This window comes from Schistocerca gregaria, chromosome 8 (genome assembly GCF_023897955.1).
Source record: "Schistocerca gregaria isolate iqSchGreg1 chromosome 8, iqSchGreg1.2, whole genome shotgun sequence".
Taxonomy (NCBI): Eukaryota; Metazoa; Arthropoda; class Insecta; order Orthoptera; family Acrididae; genus Schistocerca; species Schistocerca gregaria.
Window position 1 is genome coordinate 131,113,221 of NC_064927.1, and position 26,206 is coordinate 131,139,426.

At 45.1% G+C, this 26,206-nt stretch overlaps 1 protein-coding gene and 1 non-coding gene across 3 annotated transcripts in view; both read left to right on the forward strand.

The window, feature by feature from the left end:
• LOC126284071 (calcium/calmodulin-dependent protein kinase kinase 1) overlaps window positions 1-26,206 on the forward strand; it is a 1,500,861-nt gene that overhangs the window by 1,412,648 nt on the left and 62,007 nt on the right. For both annotated transcript variants that reach the window (XM_049982700.1, XM_049982701.1), the window contains one exon: window positions 4,563-4,736. In XM_049982700.1, coding sequence (XP_049838657.1) covers window positions 4,563-4,736 — 174 coding nt within the window. The remainder of the gene's footprint in view (window positions 1-4,562; window positions 4,737-26,206) is intronic.
• Window positions 9,622-9,694, forward strand: Trnaa-ggc (transfer RNA alanine (anticodon GGC)). The gene has a single exon. It is a non-coding gene; the product is annotated as a tRNA-Ala (tRNA).

Here is a 26,206-nt window from a genome sequence, read left to right on the forward strand (position 1 = left end):
GAAACCTGCTGTATGCTAGTTTCGAGGATGCACGATACGGTTTATAGGATTTGCATGATAGTGACTTATTACGTTATGCATATCAAACCGGGCGCGAGGTAGATTACAGTGATTTCAATTGAATCAGTAGATCGTTGCATAACTTCAAACGGTGCTGCAAAATTGGAAGACGTAAGATAACGAAATTGCAAACAAAGCATCAACTTGATGACGCACAGCAAACTGTAGAATCGGCCCATCTTTCAGTAAGGAATTTTTTCAACTCCAACCAGCTGGGATTTGAAGAGGAAATGCGTATGAAAGGAAACCTGAAAATCAGAAGTACCAAGAGACCTGTATCAAGATCAGCTACTATCAGTGCCTTAACGCGTAAGTATACAATAATGTCGACAGTTAATCTGCATGGTAAATTGGCTGGGAAGTCATTTATTGTGCTGTGAGAAGCCCCCTACGGTTCTTTCAAATGGTTCAAATGGCTCTGAGCAATATGGAACTTAACATCTGAGGTCATCAGTCCCATAGAACTTAGAACTACTTAAACTTAACTAACCTAAGAACATCACACACATCCATGACCGAGGCAGGATTCGAACTTGTGACCGTAGCGGTCGCGCGGTTCCAGACTGTAGCGACTAGAGCCACTCGTCCACCCCGGCCTGCTACGATTCTTTCCCGTGTGCGTCATCTTGCAAGGGTGGTAGGAAATATTTACGCCATAGCAAGCAAGAGTGTTAAAATTAGTGTATGGGAACTAATGCTAAGCTATGACCACTGCCTATATGAGCATTGCATAAAGTCAATAACAGCTCAAAATAACTTTCTTTTAGCTTGATTCCTGGTCTGCGTATAAAAACCATACTCGTTTAGAGGAAAAGTGTGAAGTGTTAAATTGCATTTCAGACCACCTGCAACCAGTGGACAAATTCAGCTTCTGGATGTTTGTTTTCTCAGTGCCTATAAAACATCTTACCGCACAGTCTGCAACTATGCCTCAAAGGGGAGCCAGTTTCACGATAAGCTGCACGACAGTCTTTGCATTCGGTTGCTTTCCATCACATTCCATCAGTTCTCATCATCGCGTTACATCAATATGATTCAATGCGCCTTCTTTAAAATTGGACACGTAACTGAACGTCCTGCACGGTTTGTAATTCCAAAGGAGCTCCTCTTCATTCTTGATGGGGTGAACGTTTGGAATCACTGTAATTCGTCATTTTTTATTCCGTGATCGTGGTGCAAGTTAATGGTTTCTTTCGAACATTTCTTGAAGGTCGTCGTCCATTTTTATAGTGAAATTCAAACATCCAGTAGAAAGTTGATCTTTGCATCTCCCGGACAATAATTTTGTGTTGCCCTCCAAATGCGCATGGTGAGTTATTAGCAGCTAATATTATTTCCTGTCGTAACTGCTAATACAACAATTTCAAATGAGCCTTACTAAATCCAACTCGCGGAATTCTTTGCGGGTGCAACCTGCACACTTTATCTACAGCTACAAAGTTAGTAAAATCATGGACCGGAACGACACAACTAAATGAAAGTATGTAGTGCATTGAACTACAGAACCCAGATAAACTGAAAATGTACACATGATCTTAAACTAGAAACCCATATTGCTGAAAATGCACAAGCAATAAACCAGCTGGAGTGCTCGCTCCAGAAGATTCAGAGTAGTGATGGAAACAACCGAATGGAAACAATCGATTCAGCCAGGTGTTAAAACAGTCGACTCATTCGGTTAGCCGGCTGGTGTGGCCTAGCGGTTCTAGGAGCTACAGTATGGAACCACGCGACCGCTACGGTCGCAGATTCGAATCCTGCCTCGGGCATGGATGTGTGTGAGGTTAGTTAGGTTTAAGTAATTCTAAGTTCTAGGGGACTGATGACCTCAGACGTTAAGTCCCATAGTGCTCAGAGCGATTTGAACCACGAGTCGGTTATAATATTCATTCATTTTTTCGAGTGTGATCAGTCTGTGGGAGCAACCGACTGAAAACAGGCAGCGCAGTCCTACGCATTCATCTCTGAGCAAAAACAGGTGGTGGTTATAACCAAACTTTTGCTACTTGAGCCAGTGAAGACGGAAAACTATATACCGTATGGGTACCCAACTTATAAGAATGTGTTCAGACTGTCCGCTGAAGGATTTGAGTTAATAGTAGCTGTGTCATAAATTACCGTTAGGCGTCGGTTCTGGTATGGCGATATATGATTGAAACAGAAGCATCTGTGTCCGTTACAGCTGCAGACAGTCAACGTGTGTCCGGACAAGATGACCAGAGCTTCAGTCGTAAAGCTGTTTTATCAAAACAACAGCAATAGTGCTGCAGCTTTTCGCGAGTATCAATGCACTGGAAGAATACGCAGAGGTTCTCTTTTCACAAGCGGGACTGAAAAACATGGTTCGGAAGTTCGAAGAAACTGTCGCTATAGGAATTATGTAAACTGAATTTTGAGGAGGAGAAAGGAGGGGAAAGGAAACGAACTATTGATGTCGGCTGTGCAGGCCACTCCATTATAGGGATGTTATTGTCGTGTAACCACTCCGCCTCAGGCCGTGCGTTACGAACAGGTGCTCAATCGTGTTCAAACATGCAATTGCCATCCCTGAAGCAAGAAGGTGCTTAAAATATCAACGTAAGCCTATGCTGTGATAGTGCCACGCAAAACAACAAGGGATGCAAGCCCCCTCCATAATAAACTCGACCACACCATACCACCACCACCTCCGAACTTTACTGTTGACACTACACATGCTGGCAGAGAACGTTAACCGGGAATTCACCATACCCACACCCTGCCATCAGATCACCACATTGTGTACCGTTATTCGTCACTCCAGACAACGTTTTGCCACTGTTCAATCGTCCAATGTTTATGCTCCTTACACCAGACCAGACGTCGTTTGGCATTTAGCGGCGTCATGTGTGGCTTATGAGCAGCCGCTCGGCTATGAAATCCAAGTTTGTCATGGTACTTGCGGTGGATCCAGATGCAGTTTGGAATTCCTGTATGATGGTGTGGATAGATGACTGCCTATTACACATTACGGCCTTCCACTGTCGGCGGTCTCTGTCAGTCAATAGACAAGGTCGGCCTGTACGCTTTGGTACTGTACGTGTCCCATGACGTTTCCACAGTAACCGTAAAATTACCAAAGTATTACAATATTTTTGGTAATTTTACGGTTACTTAAGCTACAAGTGTGTTTTACTTTCTCAGTTAGGGTGCTAAGTTTTTGCTACTGAAAGTGTCTTCCGGTTCAGGTGTATTTTTGCTTCTGATGTATATTTAGAAATACCGAAACCGTGGTCAAGGATTTCAATAAATCATTATCCTGCAACTGTTTCAGCCATGTTTAAAATCTTGTGACTTTATGACTGTTGGATAGCAAGTTATGTGCCAAATACTTGTAGGTTCCACGAAATAACATCTCTCTTTACGCGTACCTTGTACATATAAGAAGTCCCTGAGGAATAATTTCCTATGAGAGCTTCCCTAAATAACTAACTAAATAACGCGCTATTACGAGATTTGCTACCACAGAATACCTGCCAATTTCTGTAACGATAACATCTTAGTAGACCTCAGAGACAGGTGTTTAATGAAGCGTACATATTGTTGTGTGCGATTGTGTTATAATAATAAATATCATTGTAAAAGACCGGTTCAGAACCGGTAGATTTTACCCGTGGCTTTTCCGGCCATTTTTTAATAAGAACATCCGTTGACATTTTATACAAATAAAATACGGAAGATTAAATTTCTGCGATTTAAACGAGCAGAAATGGTATTTGTGTTTTGCTTGTCAAAAATATTTGGCTATTCATTTCCGAATATTGATTTGTCTTAGCTTATAGTTAGGCAGGATGTTAATAATAAATCTTAAAGTGGAATGAGCAGTAATACCGGTACACACTTCTGTTTCGGGTTCCATGGGAACCACAACTGTAGGGGAGGCTCTGGTCGGAAATGCCACTGTGCACAACTTGTTGGTCGGAAGTGCTATGATACCTGCGGCACCGACGGGTCGGAAAGGCCACGGTCGGAAGGAGCTGTAGACAGTTACTTAGCAGATTTTATAAAATCCATAATGTTTTTTATCTCCTCACATTATCTACTGACAGTGTGAAAATGAATACTGGCTGGTAGAGACCGTTTACGTCATTGTAAAACGCTCATCTGAACATAAAATGTACAAAGTAAAATAACACAAAGAAATCCCTTGATCTCCATGGACAGTGTGCCATTTGTCTCCAATTTTGATGTTATTCTAGTCGTTATTCTCCTTTCTACAAATCTCCATCATTTTCGTCTTTGCACTGTTTATCTTCCAGAAATAATCCTTGCTAAAATGTCGTCTTTTCCTTTCAAAAGTTATGTCTCTCTTAGAAATGGCCGTAAAGTGTACACTTACGTGAATCTTGGTATTGCTTATTACTGCTAATTATTTGGCTGAAAAGTTTTTCATTCTAACTGAAGGGGATGCTTAGACCCAAAAGAGTCAGCCAGTACGGACTTGGGGTGAGTTTTTCTGATGGCCGCTGCACGCATGTTCGTAGGTCGTGTGGCGCCGCAGCGGAAGTCGTCTACGGGGAAGCTGGTGAATCCTGCGGAGCGAGACCCGCTGCAGAGGGTCTACCGGGAGATCGCCATCCTCAAGAAGCTCGACCACCCCAACGTCGTGAAGCTGGTCGAGGTGCTCGACGACCCCATGGAGGACCACCTCTACCTCGGTAAGCAGGCCTACCGTCACAGTCTAATCGCTCCCTTACACTGTCAAGAATACTTGCCAAATTCTCCCTTATTTATCCACGGATTCGTCGAACAAACCCAGACAAGATCCAAAAATGTTGCCAATCTAACTTCATTTCTGAAGAATACGTTGTTCGTGTATGCAGTATTTTTAAACCGTTCTTACTTACTTTGTGTTCTGCCCTACGGCAGCTCTTGTCACGGAGGAAGCCTCATCAGAGAAGTCCACAGCATGAGCAGCTAGGCAAGTGATTCCAGTGGTGGTTTCCCGTTGCCTTCCACTGATGATGATGAAATGATAATGAGGACAACACAACACCCTGTCCCTGAGCAGAGAAAATCTCCAACCCAGCCGGGAATCGAAACCGGGCCCCTTGGCGTGACAGACCTCCGCGCTGACCACTCAGCTATAGGGGCGGACTTTAAACCACTATAAATGGCTAAAAATGCTGATAAAGCATTTATAATATTTATTTGGACACTCTGTTTCTTTATTTATTTACTTATTTAACTGATCAAATTAGAGCCATCAAGGGGATCACGGTGTTAAAAATACAGTACTGTTTTTACATTATAGTTTTCTAGAAAATAACAATCTTAATGTGACATACAGTATTAAAATGATGTAAATTGTGTGAGTAAATGGTGCTGACTATGAACCAATCAAGTTAATGCTGCAGTACTTGTACTGCTACATCTCTTTTTCTTCTTTTTTCCCCTAATTGTCTGTGCTATTTTGTTTTTATTCTTGATAGTACTTCTCATAGTTCGAGCTGCTGCCACTAAAATTGGTCCTAGGAATGATAATGATAGTGATAAAGAGAAAGAATAAGAATAAAAGACGCTCATCCAGGTAATGGTTTAAGGCGAGTCAGAAATACACACATGAAAATCTATTAAAGGAAATGTCACTCACGGAAGCTGGTGGTTACATCAACGTTCACAGAATGAACAGCGAAATTTTTAATAACGGATTTCGAATTACTTTGCCCTCACATTGAAATAAGCACACGAAAATTTATTATTTTCTCGTTAGTATAACAAGTTAGGAACATATCGCCCACATCACCGTGGAAGAACTGGAGAAATTCTATTTTTACTTTATTGCACTCATGCTTATATGTTGTGCGTAGAATAATGATTTTCTTCTTAATCTCTTACTGCGTAATATATGGCTTGGAAAGAGGCCATATCTCTTTTTTTTTCTTTTTTTGCTAATTGTCTGTGCTATTTTATTTTTATTCTTGATAGTACTTCCCATAGTTACAGAAACTCATTTCCTCTAAAGATATGTGACGAAGCATCAACACAAACCGTAACTTCTTTCCTCTTTCACAGAAATGGTAGACATATCTTTAATTTTTTAAAGCTAATGAAGCATTATACTTCGTAGCTACGTCATTTCCTTAACAGATTTCCGGACTAGGTCTACTGCCACTGTACATTAGAACGGATGTCCAGCGATGACATCATATAGACCAAGGGCACACTGCACATACACACGTACATTAATCCACAGCAACAGGGACATTCTTCTGTGCTATGCTGTACCAATACTTAGGCCATGTGTTTGTTATTCATTTCTGTCAGCATTCATACAATGAAGGCTTGCATGACCGGATGTTTCAGCTGCTGAGAATTCTTTCGGGTTGTATGGCCGTGATCCATGGAACTCTTCTATCCCTGACGTTTAGTCCAAAGCTACGTTGGACATCTTCTGAGGTGCTCCTGGTTGTGCTGAGTCTCGCCGACTCCAACTTAGCTTTGGACGGAACGTCAGGGATAGAAGAGTTACATGGACCACAGCCAAACAACCCGAAAGAATTCTCTGTCTGCATTGTTATTAAAATAACGTTGATTTCTTTTCAAAATTTCTATAACAACGCCATATTTCAAACTACTGCAAATTTTACAAATTAAATGACTTTAATTTTTTTTAAATAAGGTTTACTTAGGAACGAAAAATTTTAGGACTGGTGTTATGGTTAATTGCTATTTCCGTATTTTTTTTTAACTTGGTTATTAGCAACATAAAAAAGCACCTGTTATGACCGAGGCCAAACAAATACCGAAAAATACCGGTTATTCAGAAATAAAATACTTATATCGGTTCTGACCATTCCGTTATTCCCATCTATAATGTGTACGCGCTAACGCAATTGTCGCTTGGAACCGGCAACAGTGAGAACTCGGTGCGTGCCTAGACCTGTGCGAAACGTCATCGTTCATGGAACGGACTATAGCAGCAAATTTACTCGGAGCCATTTGTCGTGAAATCTCAAAACAATTTTGCCATTGGCTGTTGATATACTTTCCGGGATGTGAGGCCGTGGTCCAAGAACTTTTTCTGCTCCTTACGTTTCGTCCAGGACTGCGCTGGACTTCCTGAGAGGCGCTGCTCCGCTGAGTCTTGCCGACTGGTTATTAGCAACATAAAAAGCACCTGTTATGACCGAGGCCAAACAAATACCGAAAAATACCGGTTATTCAGAAATAAAATACTTATATCGGTTCTGACCAGTCGGCAAGACTCAGCGGAGCAGCGCCTCTGAGGAAGTCCAGCGCAGTCCTGGACGAAACGTAAGAAGCAGAAAAGTTCTTGGACCACGACCTCACATCCCGGAAAGTATATCAACAGCCATGTCACCCAGTCGTAAAAGCCTTCATTCTACAATTTTGCCATTCACCGCAAAAATGTGATTCCCCTAACTCAGATCTTGGGGACGCTCTCGACATGCACCACAGCGCTACATCGATTATTGTGATCATTTTGCAGCACCTCGGATTTTGGTCTATTGTTTCATCAGCTCCTTTGTAAACTATATGTTTCGTGTCTTCTGGTGATCTCTCAACACTGCCTTCGATACCATTCGTTCAATGGCTTGTCACTGCGCTGCAAGAATTGATTCTTTTGTTTCTGTCCCACTCATCAGCCACAATATTACTACTGCTAGCAATATTACTCTAACTACATGCATTATAATTCTGCTTCCCTATTAACAATGGTATTAAACTGCAATCGTCGCGCGGAATGGTCGCGTGGTTTGAGGCGCCACGTCACGGATTGCGCGGCCCCTCTCAACGAAAGTTCGAGTCCTCCCTCGTGCATGGGTCTGAGTGTTGCTCTTAGCATAAGTTAGTTCAAGTAGTGTAGGGACCGATGACCTCATCAGTTTGGTCCCTTAAGAATTCACACATGTCCGAACAAACTGCAATCTTATTTACAAGGTAAACCAAATGTGGTGCTTCCGAGCATATTTCACGAAAGCAAAAAGAGGACTCTCCTAGTTAGTGTGTTACAGATGCCATAATTTAATGGGTACGTCATGGCAATTGACAGTCGGTGCCAAACCGGAACACAAACATGGATTTCCTGAAAGAAAATTAAGGTGTTTTAACTTTTCTTTCATAAAATCCCTGTATGCAAGCTGTTAATGTACCTCTAAGTGTTGAGTGCGTCATAGTAATGTTAAAAAACCTTTATTTCTTTGGATGTCACCAGTTGCACACCTCTCTAGCTGAGTTGTCACAGCGGATGACTACCAATTGAAGGATCCGCGTTCGAGTCCAGGTAACAGGACTACTGGCAGTTGAGGACCTATTTCACCGAGCAGCAGCGGCTCCAGGTCACGAAAACTGACAACGGCTGCGAGAGCGGTGTGCTGACCCCACGGCTCTCCATACAGCATCCATTGACGCCATAGGCAAAAGATGACGTAACGACCGATCGGAGCCGATGAGTCCTCCAGGGTCTGTGGACGCATTTTAGTAAAGAGGTACAGCTTGTTAGTTTTAAAATCTAGTAGGAGACACAAAGTAACTGATGTTTGACAAGTTTTTATATCTAATAGCAATTGCAGAATAGATTTTTCCACCTTTTGTACATAGACGTGATATTTTCCGTTTCATTTAATTAACAGAACTCCAAAAGTGGCAACGCTAAACTCATTCTCTGGGCGACCGCTCATTGCTTACATGACGAGGTACTCATATATGAAACAAGTACTCATATCAGCGCTTTGATTATACATTGTTTCACACTTAGTTTGGTAGATACACAAAGAAAGAATAATCTCTCGATTTACAGAAATACGATTTCTATGAAGTTTAATTAGAGAACGCGCTGATACGAACATTACTCATCGAAACAGAGGGGACATTTGCGAAATTGATCTTGCAGCAGTGACTAGCAGATAATTATATGTGAATTGAAAGTGGGACGGGATATGAAAGGAAATGGCAGGGATTACTGATACCAGCTGCATCGAGACAATACGCAGAATCAGCGGCGACGAGTGAAAATGTATATTGGACGGGCATTCGAACCCGGGATCTCCTTCGTATTAGGCAGATGCGTAAAGCACTGCGCCATACAGGTATCGTAGGTTCGCGGAATATCTTGGGATGCCTTACGACCGATCCTCATCCCCAGCGAGCGCCACCTATACGCAATCTCTGCCCATTTCCACTATACTCGCTACTGTGGGATTCCCCCAGGACGTCGGACGTACTTGTGCATCAGCAATTAAAAAGGTGGATCCATCGCCCGTCTAAGCGTGTCAATTATATGAATACATGGTGTCTGTTCTTTCGGACATGTCTGAAAGAAATACAAATAAAATATCCGTAATAAATGATTGCGTATCTCATGTCTGTGTGCACCCGTAGTCTAGGGGTAGCGTTTTCTATTCACAATCAAAAACGTCTTAGGTACCAGCTTCGAATCCCGCCACTGCTTAAATTTTGATTACTAATCAGCACTGGCGGCAGAAGACTTCCGTCATAAGGAGTCACCCTCATTTTTCCAACGGCCTTCTCAAAGAGAAAGGAGGAGCGGACACAGGTTCAGGGCGATGGGGGGGGGGGGGGGGCGTAGCTCAGATGGTAGAGCGCTCGGTTGGCGTGCGAGAGGTACTGGGATCGATACCCAGCGCCTCCAGAATTTAAAAAAAAAAAAAACAGTCGCCTTTCGGCACGCTAGCGGCACGGACGTCTTGTTTACGTCCTCGACGCGCAGCTCGCTCGCGGAGTTGTTTACGTGATTCTGCCGTCTTAGCGCGCTATATTTCATTCGACAGAGAATGGCTTATGCCCACCGAAAATCGACACTGAAGATTAGCTTTGCACCTGAATATGCCCGACCAAAAGCACTGGAAATCGAACAGTTTATCAGAGATGAAGTCAAGATTGACTGCAACGATCTTGTTGGCATCCACCTTTCTATAGTGAGCAGTGTGGTATACGTGAAATTGGTCAACGAAGACATATGTGAAAAAATTCTAGATGCAACTCGAAGTGGTCTTAAGTTCCGTCACTCTGATGGACACATCGGTGACGTAACTGTGGAACATGCGGGACTTGGACTGCGCACGATACCTGTTTTTGAACTCCCTTTCGAGGTGCCTTCAGAGGTAGTGGTATCTGCATTCCATCCATATGGAAAAGTGATTAGCCACACAGCTGAGAAGTGGGTTCAGTTCACTACATACCCGGTTCTCAATGGAGTACGGCAGATCCGCATAGAACTAACCAAACATGTGCCGTCCTACTTATATATTGGTGGCTGCCGTGCAATTATTATTTATGATGGACAGCCGAAGACATGCTCGGGATGTGGCAAAGAAGGACACCTCCGTTCCAGCTGTCTGCAACGCAGAATCACACAGTTACCGCCTGGGGACCTGCCGGCCACGACCGCTCCGACGTCGCTACCACTGACGTTTGTCGAAGCTCTCCATAGCGACCCCCGACCGCGAACACCACTGGCTCCTACTACTGGTACATCGTCGTCTCCGGTACTGCCTCAGGCTGTTGCGGACGGACCGACGCCCTTGCCTCCTCCTCCCGACGTGTGCAGTGGTGAGCAATCTCAAGGACAGGGGATGGCCCTTGACTCCATGATTGTGCCTACCGATGCTTTTGTGCCTGAACATCCGGATCCACAGGCGTCTTCGGACACTGAAGATCACGTGCGCAAGCAACGGTCGCCGAAGAGACGTCGGAAACGGCGGATCGCCCCGTCTGACACCTGCAGGACGCAGTCTCAAGACGATGAAGATCAAAATTATCAAGTTGTTCCCCCGAAGGACGAATCTGTGGTGGAAGCACCAACTTGCACTCCGTCGGACGTACAACCATCCTTGCATGCACCAGGCGCTGTACCTATGGACGTTGAACAACAGCTGAGCCAGGACAACTCTTCCACCACCGACGTGACACTGCCTTCGGACTCTGCTGGTACTCCACTGGACGCACACCATCCACGCACCCTTGCGTGGTCTGACGATGTAGCCGACGAAACACCAACTAGTGAGACAGCCGCGAATGCCGCTGCTCCAGCCCACGACTCCTAATCGACAGGGTTACAGGATGGGGATGTGCAGCCTACTGGGACAACATTCTTGTTCGCTGCTGCTCTTCGTGCCTCCATGAGCGTCCCTGTAGTCCCAATTCTACGACAAGCTTACAGGATTGGCTCCATCAATGTCAACACCATTGGCACCCCTGTCAAACTACAATTGCTCCGTGATATGTTGAGGGCGTCGGACCTAGATGTTGCCCTTTTGCAGGAAGTTCGCCTGGCGACGTTTCCTAATGTCTATGGCTATGTTTCCTACCTCACGCCGTGTGCCGACGGTGGCAGTGGGACAGCTATTCTTTTAAAGGAAGGCATTGATGTAGATGACGTGATTTACCTACCATCGGCTAGGGGTCTTGCTGTGATTTTCCACGGTGTTCGAGTCATCAATGTTTACGCTCCCTCGGGCACGACCAAGCGACGGGAGCGGTCGCGATTCTATTCAGAACAGATCGCTCCTTTGTTTATCGAACGCTACGACCATATTGTTCTTGGCGGCGACTTCAATTGTGTGTTATCCCAAAAGGACCAACATCCCCATTTCACTACATGCCAGGAACTCAAGCTGCTTGTGCATGAACTGAAACTCACCGATACTTGGGACCGCGTGCATGGCGATCGGCCTGGGTATACGTACGTCACCAGCCATTCAGCAAGTCGTCTTGACCGTGTCTACGTGTCCCCAGGACTCGTAACTGCCACGCTTGACGCTGAGTTATGGCCTACTGCCTTTTCCGACCATATCGCCTACATTTGCACTGTTTCGCTCCAGAGGCAGAAGGTGTGGCGCGGTCGAGGCCTGTGGAAGCTGAATGTGGCCCATCTCAAGGATCCGGAATGTAGGCAGGTCGTAGAGACGACGTGGAACAACTGTGTGAGACGCCTTCCAGCGTATCCTTCAACACTTCGGTGGTGGATCGACTGCGCCAAGCCTGCTTTACGTCGTTCTATGATGAATTACGGTCGCGATAAAATGTTATGGCACCGACATACCATGGAATACTATTTCACAATTCTCCGGGAACTCTCAAACCTTGCCCCCTCAGTTCAACGACAGGTTGAAATTCAACGTATTAAGGCGAAGATAATTTCTCTTATGCGTCACCGCCTTGAAGGCACAGTAGTACGCGCAAGATGTCACGAATGTGTACCAGGAGAGCTCCCGTCCATGCATCATGTTATCCGAGAGAAGCAGCGGTGTCGTAGAAAGTTGATCAACGCCCTCGACATGCCAGATGGTCGTCGATTGACGTCCCAGAATGACATCGTAAGAGCCTTTGTGGATCACTACAACGAGTTCTATGCAGCAGAGGACCGGAACGTGGCGGTAATGTCTGATGTCCTCCGTTCCTTGACAGATACCCTGGACGAGTCTGCTGCGGAGATTCTCACGACGACAATTACGGCTGATGACGTCGCCGATGCTCTTCATAAGGGTGCGGCAAACAAAGCCCCAGGTCCAGATGGGTTCCCGCTGGAGTTTTACCACACATTTCATGACATCATGGGCTCACGCTGGACTGCGATGTATGAAGAACTGATGAACCCTGACTTTCCTCTCCCACCCGAATTCGTAGAAGGCTTGCTTATCCCGGTCCCCAAGCCATCGGGAGGTCGAGGAGTGGAACATTATCGGCCGCTGACCATGTTAAATTGTGACTTCAAGATTTTTACCCGGATTCTTGGCGCTCGCATTAGGCGCGTCGTCCCTCAAGTTATCTCTCTGGATCAAACGTGCTTTGGAGGTGATAGTAACATTCAGACGGCACTCAGCGATTACCGTGACGTTATAGCCCTGACCATGACCTGTCGCAGTCGTGGTGCCTTAGTGACAGTGGACTTCGACCACGCCTTTGATAGAGTGAGTCATGACTTTCTCGAAAACGTACTCCGACGGATGGCCTTTCCCCACAGGTTTATACACCTCGTCTTGCGGCTTCTCCGAGGTGCCACGTCGCGGGTGCTGGTCAATGGCCGTGTGGCGGGCCCTATTAACGTCATGCGGTCGGTCCGTCAAGGATGTCCGCTGTCGATGCTGCTTTTCGCCATTGCCCTTGAGCCACTATTACACGGTTTGAGGAGCCGGTTGACAGGCATAACAATGAGGGGGACTTCTTTCATCTGCCGCGCCTATGCAGATGACTTGGTGTTCTTGGTTCTATCGGAGGATGAAGTGCGAGAGGCACTGGCGTGGATCAACCAGTACGGGGCTGCTGCGGGCAGCCGTGTGAACCTGACGAAATCTAGTGCTATGTCCGTCGGTAGAGGCCTTCCAGCTGAGAGTGTGGCACCATTGCCATTAGTGGACAAGCTCAAATGTTTAGGGATCACCTTCACGCGTGATATACAGCGCACGATCTCATTTAACTACAAACGCCTGCTTCAAGCTATCCGCACGAACGTTCGTGGCAACCTCCTGAGAGCATTGGACATGTTACAAAGGGTGGATTTTGTTAACACTCATCTAGTCTCGCGACTACCCCATTTAGCACAGATTTTACCGATGCCAAAGGCAATGGCACACAGACTTCAGGCGGCGTTCGGCTACTTTGTTAGCGCGGGTCTTATCTTCAAAGTCCGCTACGACACGCTGACACTTCCTCCTCGAGATGGCGGCCTCGGCCTTGTCAACGTCCGAGCGAGAGCAGCTGCCCTTTATGTAAGTACGATGGTTAAATCGTGGATCCGCCGCCGAAACGGATTATCGGGAAGCCTGATTGATGAAGTGGCCCCTCCCTCTCGAGTGGCACCCGTTGCAGTAGCCCATATTTCTTCCCCTCTCTCACATATCCGGACCTTTTTCATCGAATACAGTTATGTCCATGCCGACTTGCCTAGTACCAGACCCCCTATGGCACGTGATGTTTACCGAATCATGATGAGAAATCACACTCGGAATGTTGTGGAAAGGCGATATCCTACGATCGCATGGCCCGTGGTATGGCGTTCTGTACACCATATATACCTAGACACGAGCGCACGTGCGACCTGGTATTTGGTCGTTAATGGAAAATACATGACACAACTTCGTCTACATGCCATAAAAATGACAGATTCGCCGCTGTGTCCTCGCTGTCAAACGCTTGATACGGACGAACATCGACTGATGTGTGGATCTTCTGCAGAGGTGTGGCAGCTGATTCAGAAGATGCTTGCCTTTCTTCTACGTACGGCTCCCCATGCCATTACACCGAAATCTCTTCTGTTCCCAGATGAGACATACTTCCCAAGTACGAAGACCAACGCTGTGATCTGGATAAAAGGTCTCTCGATCTCTTATTTGTTCCATGAAGGTGATAAGAGTGTTCTTGATTTTTGGACATTCCTGCAAGATCGCTTTACTTTTCTCATGCACCATCCGCGATACCGTCAGTACTATGCCAACTTTTTGGGTAGTGCCTTCTTAGATCCCCCCTGCAGCTGGGGTGTCCCAGGTATGAGAAGATGACTTCAATGAGAGTGTGTAATACCAGGACTCAGTCCCATGTACCGGAAAATGCAATATTCTTCGTGAAGACGTGCCTGGAACATGCCTGACTGCCTTGGGATTCGGTGTGCGTCTACCCACAAGTTGGCGGGACGCGGATGCTACTTTGTCTGTTCTGCCAGGAGGGCGTTTTCTTTAATTCCTATAATTCCCTTTCTATTTTATATGTTACTGATGGTAATTCCACATAATTTTTTTTTTTTCGCCTGGAGGGCGTCCTATGTGATATGAACAAATATAAAAAAAAAACTCCGTAATCAGTGGATAGCTGCATCAAGTCCGGCTCACATTTTTTTTTAAATTTATATTTACTAATGTTATTATTTAGTGCATATTAGAAGAAAAAAAAAAAAAAAGGCGCGCAGTCCGGAACCGTGCGACTGCTACGGTCGCAGGTTCGAATCCTGCCTCGGGCATGGATGTGTGTGATGTCCTTAGATTAGTTAGGTTTAAGTAGTTCCAAGTTCTAGGGGACTGATGAAAAAAAAAAAAAAAAAGGGTAGCGTTTTCTATTCACAATCAAAAACGTCTTAGGTACCAGCTTTGAATCCCGCCACTGCTTAAATTTTGATTACTAATCAGCACTGGCGGCAGAAGACTTCCGTCATAAGGAGTCACCCTCATTTTTCCAACGGCCTTCTCAAAGAGAAAGGAGGAGCGGACACAGGTTCAGGGCGCTCTCTTGTCTTCGAGGTGGGAAACTACCCCTAAAGGCAGAAGAATCAAAAATGATCTACTGCATTAGGATGCAACAGACAATAGAAGCCACTGCATTATAGACACGTAACATATATCCACGGTACATGTGGCCTGTACGTAAAGAAGTGTTATGATGGTCTCTCAGTTGGCAAAAGATTCCGCAATAGCCCACCATTCGGATCTCTGGGAGAGAATTACCAAGGGATAAGTTACCATGAGAAAAAGATGGAATAATCAGCGAAACGTTAACGTTCTACGAGTCGGGTCGTGGAATGTCGGAAGCATGAACGTGGTAGGGAAACTAGAAAATCTGAAAAGGGAAATGTAAAGGCTCAATCTAAATATATGAGGTGCATTCAAGTTCTAAGGCCTCAGATTTTTTTTTCTCCGGCCTGGAAAGAGATAGAAACATGCGCATTGTTTTAAAATGAGGTCGCGTTCATTGTCAATACGTCCCAGAGATGGCAGCACTGTACGGCAGATGGAATTTTCCACCAGCGGTGAGATGAGAACTGTTTTAAATACTTAAAATAGCGACGTTTTCCTTACTTGAACAGCGTGCAATCGTTCATTTTATGAATTTGCGTGGTTTGAAACCAATTGAAATTCATCGACAGTTGAAGGAGACATGTGGTGATGGAGTTATGGATGTGTCGAAAGTGCATTCATGGTGCGGCAGTTTAATAAAGGCAGAATATCATGTGACAACAAACCGAAACAACCTCGGGCTCGCACAAGCCAGTCTGACGACATCCTTGAGAAAGTGGAGAGAACTGTTTTGGGGGATCGCCGAATGACTGTTGAACAGATCGCCTCCAGACTTGGCATTTCTGTGGGTTCTGTGCACAGAATCCTGCATGACGACCTGAAAATGCGAAAAGTGTCATCCAGGTAGGTACCACGAATGCTGATGGACGACCACACAGATGCTCGTGTGGCATGTTGCGAAGCAATGTTGACGTGCAACGACAGCATGAATGGGACTTTCTTTTCGTCGGTTGTGGCAATGGATGAGACGTGGATGCCATTTTTCAATCCAGAAACAAAGCGCAAGTCAGCTCAATGGAAGCACACAGATTCACCACCACCAAAAAAATTTCGGTCAAGCGCCAGTGCTGAAAAAATGATGGTGTCCATGTTCTGGGACAGCGAGGGCGTAATCCTTACCCATTGCGTTCCAAAGGGCACTACGGTAACAGGTGCATCCTACGAAACTGTTTTGAAGAACAAATTTCTTCCTGCACTGCAACAAAAACGTCCGGGAAAAGCTGCGCGTGTGCTGTTTCACCAAGACAACGCACCCGCATATTGAGCTAACGTTACGCAACAGTTTCTTCTAGATAGCAACTTTGAAGTGATTCCTCATGCTCCCTACTCACATGACCTGGCTCCTAGTGACTTTTGGCTTTTCCAACAATGAAAGACACTCTCGTGGCCGCACATCCACCAGAAGTACTGCTATTGCCTCAGCTATATTCTAGTGGTCAAAACAGACTCCTAAAGAAGCCTTCGCCGCTGCCATGGAATCATGGCGTCAGCGTTGTGAAAAATGTGTACGTCTGTAGGGCGATTACGTCGAGAAGTAACGCCAGTTTCATCGGTTTTGGGTGAGTAGTTAATTAGAAAAAAAAATCTGAGGCCTTAGAACTTGAATGTACATCGCAGTAGGGGTCAGTGAAATGAAGTGGAAAGAAGACTGGGATTTCTGGTCAGATGAATCGAGGGTAATATCAACAGCAGCAGAAAATGGTATAACGAGAATAGAATTCGTTATGAATAGGAAGGTAGGGAAGAGAGTGTGTTACTGTGAACAGTTCAGTGACAGGGTTGTTCTTACCAGAATCGACAGCAAATCAACACCGACAATGATAGTTCAGTTGTACACGCCGACGTCGCAAGCTGAGGATGAAGATACAGAGAAAGTGTATGAGGGTATTGAAAAGGTAATACCGTATGTAAAGGGGCATGAAAACATAATAGTCCTTGGAGACTGGAATGCAGTTGCAGGGGAAGAAGTAGAAGGAAAGGTTGCAGGAGAATATGCACTTGGAAGAAGGAATGAGAAAGACTAATTGAGTTCTGTAACAAGTTTCAGCTAGTAACAGCGAATACTCTGTTCAAGAATCATAAGAGGAGGAGGTATACTACGAAAAGGACGGGTGATATGAGAAGATTTCTGATTAATTACATCACGGTCAGAGAGAGATTCCAAAATGAGATACTGGATTTTAAGGTGTACCCAGGAGCAGACTTAGTTTCGAATCATGATTCTGTAGTGATGAAGAGTAGGCTGAAGTTTAAGACATTAGTCAGGAAGAATCAATACGCAAAAAAGTGGGATAGAGAAGTATTAAGGAATAACGAGATACAGTTGAAGTTCTCTAAGGCTATAGACACAGCAATAAGGAATAGCTCAGGAGGGAGTGCGGTGGAAGAGGATTGGACATCTCTTAAAAGGACCATCACAGAAGTTAGGAAGTAAAACACAGGTACAAAGAAGGCAACAGTGAAGAAACCACGGGTAACAGAAGAAATACTTCAATTGAAAGATGAAATAAGGAAGTAAAAAAATGTTCCGGGAAACTCAGCAATACAGAAATACAAGGCACTGAGGAATGAAGTTAACAGGAAGTGAAAGGACAGGCTCAGCATACAGGAAAGTGAAAACAATCTTCGATGACATTAAAATCAAGTGTGAAACGGAAATTTCACTGCTAATTGCAGAGGAGGTGGAAAGAATACCTTGAAAGCTTCTATCAGTCGATTTAGAAGAGATAGGGGATCCAGTACTAGAATCAGAATTTAAAAGAGTTTTGGAGGATTTAAGGTCAAATAAAGCAGGAGGCATAGATAACATCAGAGTTCCTAAAATCATCGGGGGAAGCGGCAAAAAAAAAAAATAAAAAATAAACGACTATTAACGCTGGTGTGTAAAATGTATTGGTCTCGTGACATAACATCTCACTTTCGGAAAAGCATCATCCACCCAATTCCGAAGACGGCAAGAGCTGACAAGCGCGGGAATTATCTCACAAACAGCTTAACAGCCCATGCATCCAAATTCCACACAAGAATAATATACAGAAGAATGTAAAAGAAGATTAAGGGTGCGCTAGATGTCGATCTGTTTGGCTTTAGGAAAGATAAAGGCACGAGAGAGGCAATTCCGACGTTGCGATTAATAATGGAAGCAAAACTAAAGAAAAATCAAGACAGGTTCATAGGATACTTCGACCTGGAAAAAGCGTTCGACAATGTAAACTAGTGCAAGATGTTCGAAATTCTGAAAAAAATTTGGGGTGAACAACATGGAGAGAGGGGTCATATACAAAATGTACAACCGCCAAGGGAGAAGAATAAGAGTGGACGACCAAAAACGAAGTGCTCGTATTAAAAATGGTGGAAAAGGATGTTGCCTTTCATCCCCTACACTTCAGTCTGTACATCGAGGAAGCAATGATGGACATAAAAGGAAGATCAGGAGTGGAATTAAAATTCTAGGTGAAAGGATATCAATGATATGTTTCGCTGATGACATTGTTATCCTGAGTGAAAGTGAAGAAGAATTACAGGATCTGCTGAACGAAATGAACAATTAATGAATACAGAGTATGGATTGAGAGTAAATCGAAGAAAGACGAAGGTAATTATAAGTAGTGGAAATGAGAAAAAGCGAGGATTCATGGCTCCGAGCACTGTGGGACTTAACATTTATGGTCATCAGTCTCCTAGAACTTAGAACTACTTAAACCTAACAAACCTAAGAACATCACACAACACCCAGTCATCACGAGGCAGAGAAAATCCCTGACCCCACCGGGAATCGAGCCCAGGTACCCGGGCGTAGGAAGTGAGAACGCTACCGCACGACCACGAGCTGCGGACTCAGGATTCATGATCACTAAGTAGATGCAAACGAATCCTGTTGCCTAGGCAGTAAAATAACCAGTGACGGACGGAGCAAGTAGGACATCAAAAGCAGACTATAAATGGCAAAAAGGGCATTCCTGGCCAAGAGAACTCCACTAATATCAAATATCGGCCTGAATTTGAGGAAGAAATTTCTGACAATGTTACTCTGGAGTACAGCAATGTATGGTAGTGAAACATGGACTGTGGGAAAAGCGGAACAGAAGAGAATCGCAGCATTGGAGATGTGGTGCTACTGACGAATGTTGAAAATTAGGTGGACTGAGAAAGTAGAGTATGAGGAGGTTCTGCGCAGAATCGTAGAGGAAAGAAATAAATGGGAAACACAAAGAGAAGGGACAGGATGATAGGACATCTGTTAAGATATGAGAGAATGACTTCCATGCTTCTAGATGGAGCTGTAAAGGACAAGAACTGAAGAGGAAGACAGAGATTGGAATACAACCAGCAAATAATTGAGGACTTAGGTTGCAAGTGCAACTCTGAGGTGAAGAGGTTAGCACAAGAGAGGAATTTCTGGCGAGCCGCATCAAACAATACAGAAAATTAATTTAAAAAAAAAATCTCCTGTCTAGATGAACAGATTGAGAGCTTGACCCAATCTGCCACTTCATCTATGACGTCACGTGTCACGGAATGGTTTCGAGAAGTTGTCTTTTCAGCTTACTGTTGAAGCTCACTGTTCGAAGTGTTCCGATTTCTTCCGACCAACAAGGGAAGTGTATACCCAAGAGTGCACTGATTTTGTTCGTATTTTGCACGATTGTAGTACAGGGGATGACTAAAGACTGAAAACACCGGAGAAATGGGTGCTTGAATATAAATTAAGAAACTAGCCAACCCCGTAGGTTGCACTGTTATACACTCCTGGAAATTGAAATAAGAACACCGTGAATTCGTTGTCCCAGAAAGGGGAAAGTTTATTGACACATTCCTGGGGTCAGATACATCACATGATCACACTGACAGAACCAAAGGCACATAGACACAGGCAACAGAGCATGTATAATGTCGGCACTAGTACAGTGTATATCCACCTTTTGCAGTAATGCAGGCTGCTATTCTCCCATGGAGACGATCGTAGAGATGCTGGATGTAGTCCTGTGGAACGGCTTGCCATGCCATTTCCACCTGACGCCTCAGTTGGACCAGCGTTCGTGCTGGACGTGCAGACCGCGTGAGACGACGCTTCATCCAGTCCCAAACATGCTCAATTGGGGACAGATCCGGAGATCTTGCTGGCCAGGGTAGTTGACTTACACCTTCTAGAGCACGTTGGGTGGCACGGGATACATGCGGACGTGCATTGTCCTGTTGGAACAGCAAGTTCCCTTGTCGGTCTAGGAATGGTAGAACGATGGGTTCGATGACGGTTTGGATGTACCGTGCACTATTCAGTGTCCCCTCGACGATCACCAGAGGTGTACGGCCAGTGTAGGAGATCGCTCCCCACACCATGATGCCGGGTGTTGGCCCTGTGAGCCTCGGTCGTATGCAGTCCTGATTGTGGCGCTCACCTGCACGGCGCCAAACGCGCATACGACCATCATTGGCACCAAGGCAGAAGCGACTCTCATCGCTGAAGACGACACGTCTCCATTTGTCCCTCCATTCACGCCTGTCGTGACACCACTGGAGGCGGGCTGCACGATGTTGGGGTGTGAGCGGAAGACTGCCTAACGGTGTACGGGACCGTAGCCCAGCTTCATGGAGACGGTTGCGAATGGTCCTCGCCGATACCCCAGGAGCCACAGTGTTCCTAATTTGCTGGGAAGTGGCGGTGCGGTCCCCTACGGCACTGCGTAGGATCCTACGATCTTGGCGTGCATCCGTGCATCGCTGCGGTCCGGTCCCAGGTCGACGGGCACGTGCACCTTCCGCCGACCAATGGCGACAACATCCACAGTAGTGGAGACCTCACGCCCCACGTGTTGAGCAATTCGGCGGTACGTCCACCCGGCCTCCCGCATGCCCACTATACGCCTTCGCTCAAAGTCCGTCAACTGCACATACGGTTCACGTCCACGCTGTCGCGGCATGCTACCAGTGTTAAAGACTGCGATGGAGCTCCGTATGCCACGGCAAACTGGCTGACACTGACGGCGGCGGTGCACAAATGCTGCGCAGCTAGCGCCATTCGACGGTCAACACCGCGGTTCCTGGTGTGTCCGCTGTGCCGTGCGTGTGATCATTGCTTGTACAGCCCTCTCGCAGTGTCCGGAGCAAGTATGGTGGGTCTGACACACCGGTGTCAATGTGTTCTTTTTTCCATTTCCAGGAGTGTATTTGACTATGAACGGCACCTGTTCAGTGTCCTCAATAAGAAGCAAAATAGTTGTCAGTGCCTTATGTCTGAGCCCTGTGCAGTCGAACACGGACAAATTGTCGATGCTCGTATGCAGAATGCTGCCGTAACCGGGCTGTTGATAAAATATTGAATATTTTAAGAAAGAGTCGATATATGTCGGCGATGTGCTATTCACCGCTGTATCGAAATATCGATACGGAAATATCAATATCAAGTGTCTATGTTTTTATTTTATATTATATTTTTTTCACAATATTCGGTAAAATTTGAAATCGTTCTTTTGAAGTTGTAGTGGAACGTAATTTTACTTTCACTGTGTGAAGTAGTCTTACTACTTCCTAAGCTTTCATCATCATGTCTATTGTTTCTCTTTGTGTAAAGCAAGTACAGGTAGCGCAAAAGAAGAAGTCCCATTACAAGAGTGGGGGGGGGGGGGCGGAGGGATTTGTGTGACTGGAATAACAAGATTTCCGAGGTGAAAAAATAGCTCACAGTTGCGTTGAGAAAGCAATTTTTAACACAACTAGCGGTATTTTTTCAAACTGGCATTCCTCACAAACAGTTGCTGAAAATGATGAAAAAAAATCTAAATGGCAAGCAATTCTTTGCGGTGGGAGGAGACGTGAGAGGGGGAAATTCTGACGTAATCGGCGCCGTGCGCTGCCGACACACTGCTACGTTTATCTTCACCATGCAGTTTTGACACTGCAAAAAGTCGACAAGAAGTGTTCCAGAGATATCCGATATGTGACGAGACCGAACGACGGACCCATCGAACACCTTTCATTGTAGCAGAGCCATTGTTAGCAAAGAGTTTATACCCAAGCGTAAACGTACATCGTTTTCCTTTCAATTCTTGCTCTAAGGAGGATAAGCAGGCTGCTAACTTGTTGATGTGCGGAATAGCTAATAATAAATCAATACTTAAACATACAGCTCCAAGACCTGCAGTATATTTACGATGTGCAACCGATATATTTTTAACTCTCCTTTCGATATACCGAAGCCTTTTTCGATATATCGGGCGCCGGCAACGGTGTATCGGAATCCCGATATTTTTAAAAAAAAATATCAACACTGCTGTACCGCAACCAAGGCAGCGTAAGTGTTTGGTGTCTCAATACGCACATATCGAAGGTTTATGCCGCATATAGGGAAAGAAGACAAACAACACCCACTACGTTTACAACACGGGCAATAATGTGTGTAATTGTGACGGACGGTCAATAAAGAGCATTGTGAGAAAAAATAAGGGGACTGCAGCTACAAAAGTCACTGCAGAGCTGAGTGTTACACTCGCGAACCCTGTCAGCACCAGAACAACACGAAGCTCCCTGCGGAAGCAGATAACTGCAGTTCGAAACGGAACTCCTAAACCTCTCATCAGTGATGCAAACGATCGTGACGAGGACCGTGGCGCGAAAGCTGTAAAATCTGAACTATGGAGTAATGGCAGAAAGTGATTTGTTCCGATGTGTCTTGTTTCACACCGTTCCCGGTTTCTAGCCGAATTTACGTCCGAAGCATGAAACGTGGCGACGGTTCGGTGACGACTGGGGCAGCCATGGCGAGGTATTCCATTGCCCCTTGGTTACTCTGCAAAGCCGCATTGCTGTCAAGGATTGCGTGACGACTTTGGCGGATCAGGTCCATCCCATGGAATAATATTTATACTCCAATTAAGATGTTCTGCTCCAAGACGGCACGGCCCCTATTAACACAGCTCTCGCAACGTCTAGGGCAGGTTTTGTGAGCACGAGGACCGCTCACAACAACCTCTGAAAGACTACACAGTTGCAAATCTGCAACACACCAGATTACTCTAAACTACAAGTTTTAACAATTAACACAAGCACACAAACTATGCACCCCATAGGAGTGATGGAAATGGTAAAAAACAGTAAAATTAAAAAAAATTAACTTTGCCACCGAAGGTGCAACTTGATTTTAACTTCTAAGAAAAGTCTTACGGTGGAAGGGTGGCAAATTTATGTACTAAAACGACCATTTGAATAAAAGCCCATAAAATGCAATCTTATATAAAATTCTACAAGTTAAGATGCTCTACAGTACACAGATGCCTTCTGTCAAGGTGATAGATAAGATCAAAATATATTTCAGGAATTAGGTTGTTACATTCCAAGCAATAAATTCGTTAACACACCAAATCCGACAAACATGAAAGAGGCAGCTCCGAACAACAGACGGACACGAACTGCCTAACAAATGCGGACGAGAGACAGACGAGCAAGCTGGTGATGAGAGATTATCCAAGAAAACAAGTAAAATTTAACAAGAGTAAACCACAGAACATATCACCAATCACTTAACTTCTAATAAACTGCGATTCCTCGAGAAGACCTGGCGCACATTTAACTTTTAATAATAACGGAAATGTTTACATAAGAAATTTTCTAATCATCGCATTCTCTAATAAAACTTCACAAAAATCATACTTCTGTAAGTCAAGAGATTTTGCATTATTTTACTATCGAACTAAATTCAGACGAGAAAATGTCGGCGCAAACCACTGACGTGAGTACTTGTTTCATATATGAGTACTTCGTCAGGTTGGTTCAAATGGCTCTGAGCACTATGTGAGTTAACATCTGAGGTCAACAGTTCCCAAAAACTTAGAACTGCCGGCCAGAGTAGCCGTGCGGTTCTAGGCGCTACAGTCTGGAACCAGGCGACAGCTACGGTCGCAGGTTCGAATCCTGCCACGTGCATGGATGTATGTGATGTCCTTATGTTAGTTAGGTATAATTAGTTCTAAGTTCTAGGCAACTGATGGCCTCCAAAGTTAAATCGCATAGTGCTCAGAGCCATTTTTTGAACTTAGAACTACTTAAACCTAACTAAGGACATCACACAAATCCATGCCCGAGGCAGGATTCAAACCTACGACCTTAGCGGTCGCGTGGTTCCGGACTGAAGCCCTAGAACCGCTCCGCCACAGCGGCCGGCTACTTTGTCAGGAGGGCAGTGAACAGTCAAGCAGTAAACAATTTTAGCGTTGCACTTTTGCGGAGCTGTTAATTAAATGTAATGAAAAATCTTACATATGTGTACAAAAGATGGAAAAATCTTTCTGTGATCGTTATTAGATAGAAAAATTTCTCAAACATCGCTTACTTTGTGTCTCTTGCTACATTTTAAATCTAACATGCTGCAGCTCTCTACAAAAATGCGTCCACGCACCCTGGAGGGCTCAATGGTGGCAATCGGCATCATTTGCCAATGGCGTCATTGGGTCCGTTATGGAGAGCCGTGGGGTCAGCACACCGACCGCTCTCCCGGCCGTTGTCAGTTTTCGTGACCTGGAGCCGCTGCTGCTAGGTGAAGTAACTCCTCATCTGCCATGAGGGAGCTGAAGTGCAGCCCGTTTCAGTCCTCTCTCCAAAGAAAAACGACTGGCTTTACCGGGACTCGAACGTGTGTCCACCACTTGGTATGGTTCAACTGGCTCTCAGCGCTATGGGACAACATCTAAGGTCATCAGTCCCGTAGAACTTACAACTACTTAAACCTAACCAACCTAAGGACACCACACAGATCCATGCTCGAGGCAGGATTCTAATCTGTGACCGCAGCGGTCACACGGTTCCGGACTGAAGCGCATAGAAGCGCTCGGCCACAGCGGCCGGCTCCACTTGGTAGTCAGCCGCTCTGATCACTTAGCTACGTAGGTGTGCAACTGCCTACAAGCAAAGAAGTAAAAGTTTTTTTTAACATTACTGTGAATCACTCCACTATTAGAGGTAGTAACATTTTGCATATAAGGAGATTATGAAAGAAAAAAATCAGGAACAGAACCTAATTTTCTCTCAGGAAATCCATTTTCGTGTCTCGGTCCGGACCGACTGTCCATTGCAGCGTCGTACACGTTAAATTACGGTAGGTTTGATGGAACACGATCGGAAGTACCATTGATGATATATCTCTAAGTAAGATTTCAGTTTAATACTATAGTTAATAGCCAAGTGGACGTAATGCCTGTGGTTAGAGTAATATTGCTGACAATAATAGTATTGTGGCTGATCAGTGGAACAGAAACAAAAGAATCGAGTCAGGCAGCACAGGAACAAGCAATCTGAACTAATGTTATCAAAGCCTGTCTTGAGAAAACACTAGAAGATACGAAATACACTACTGGTCATTAAAATTGCTGCACCGTGAAGATGACGTGCTAAATACGCGAAATTTAACCGATAGGAAAAAGATTCTGTGATACGCAAATCATTTGCTTTTCAGAGGGACACCTACAACGTACTGACACGAGAAAAGTTTCCAACCGATTTCTCATACACAAACAGCAGTTGAATGGCGTTGCCTGGTGGAACGTTGTTGTGACCCCTCGTGTAAGGAGAAGAAATGCATTACAACACGTTTCCGACTTTGATAATGGTCGGATTGTAGCCTATCGCGATTGCGGTTTATCGTATAGCGACACTGCTGCAAGCGTTGGTCGAGATCCAATAACTGTTAGCAGAATATAGAATTGGTGGGTTCGGCAGGGTACTACGAAACGCCGTCCTGGATCCCAAACGCCACATATCACCAGCAGTCGAGCTGCATCTTATCCGCATGGCTGTAATGGATCGTGCAGCCACGCCTCGATTCCTCAGTCAACAGATGGAGACGTTTGCAAGACAGCAACCATCTGCAC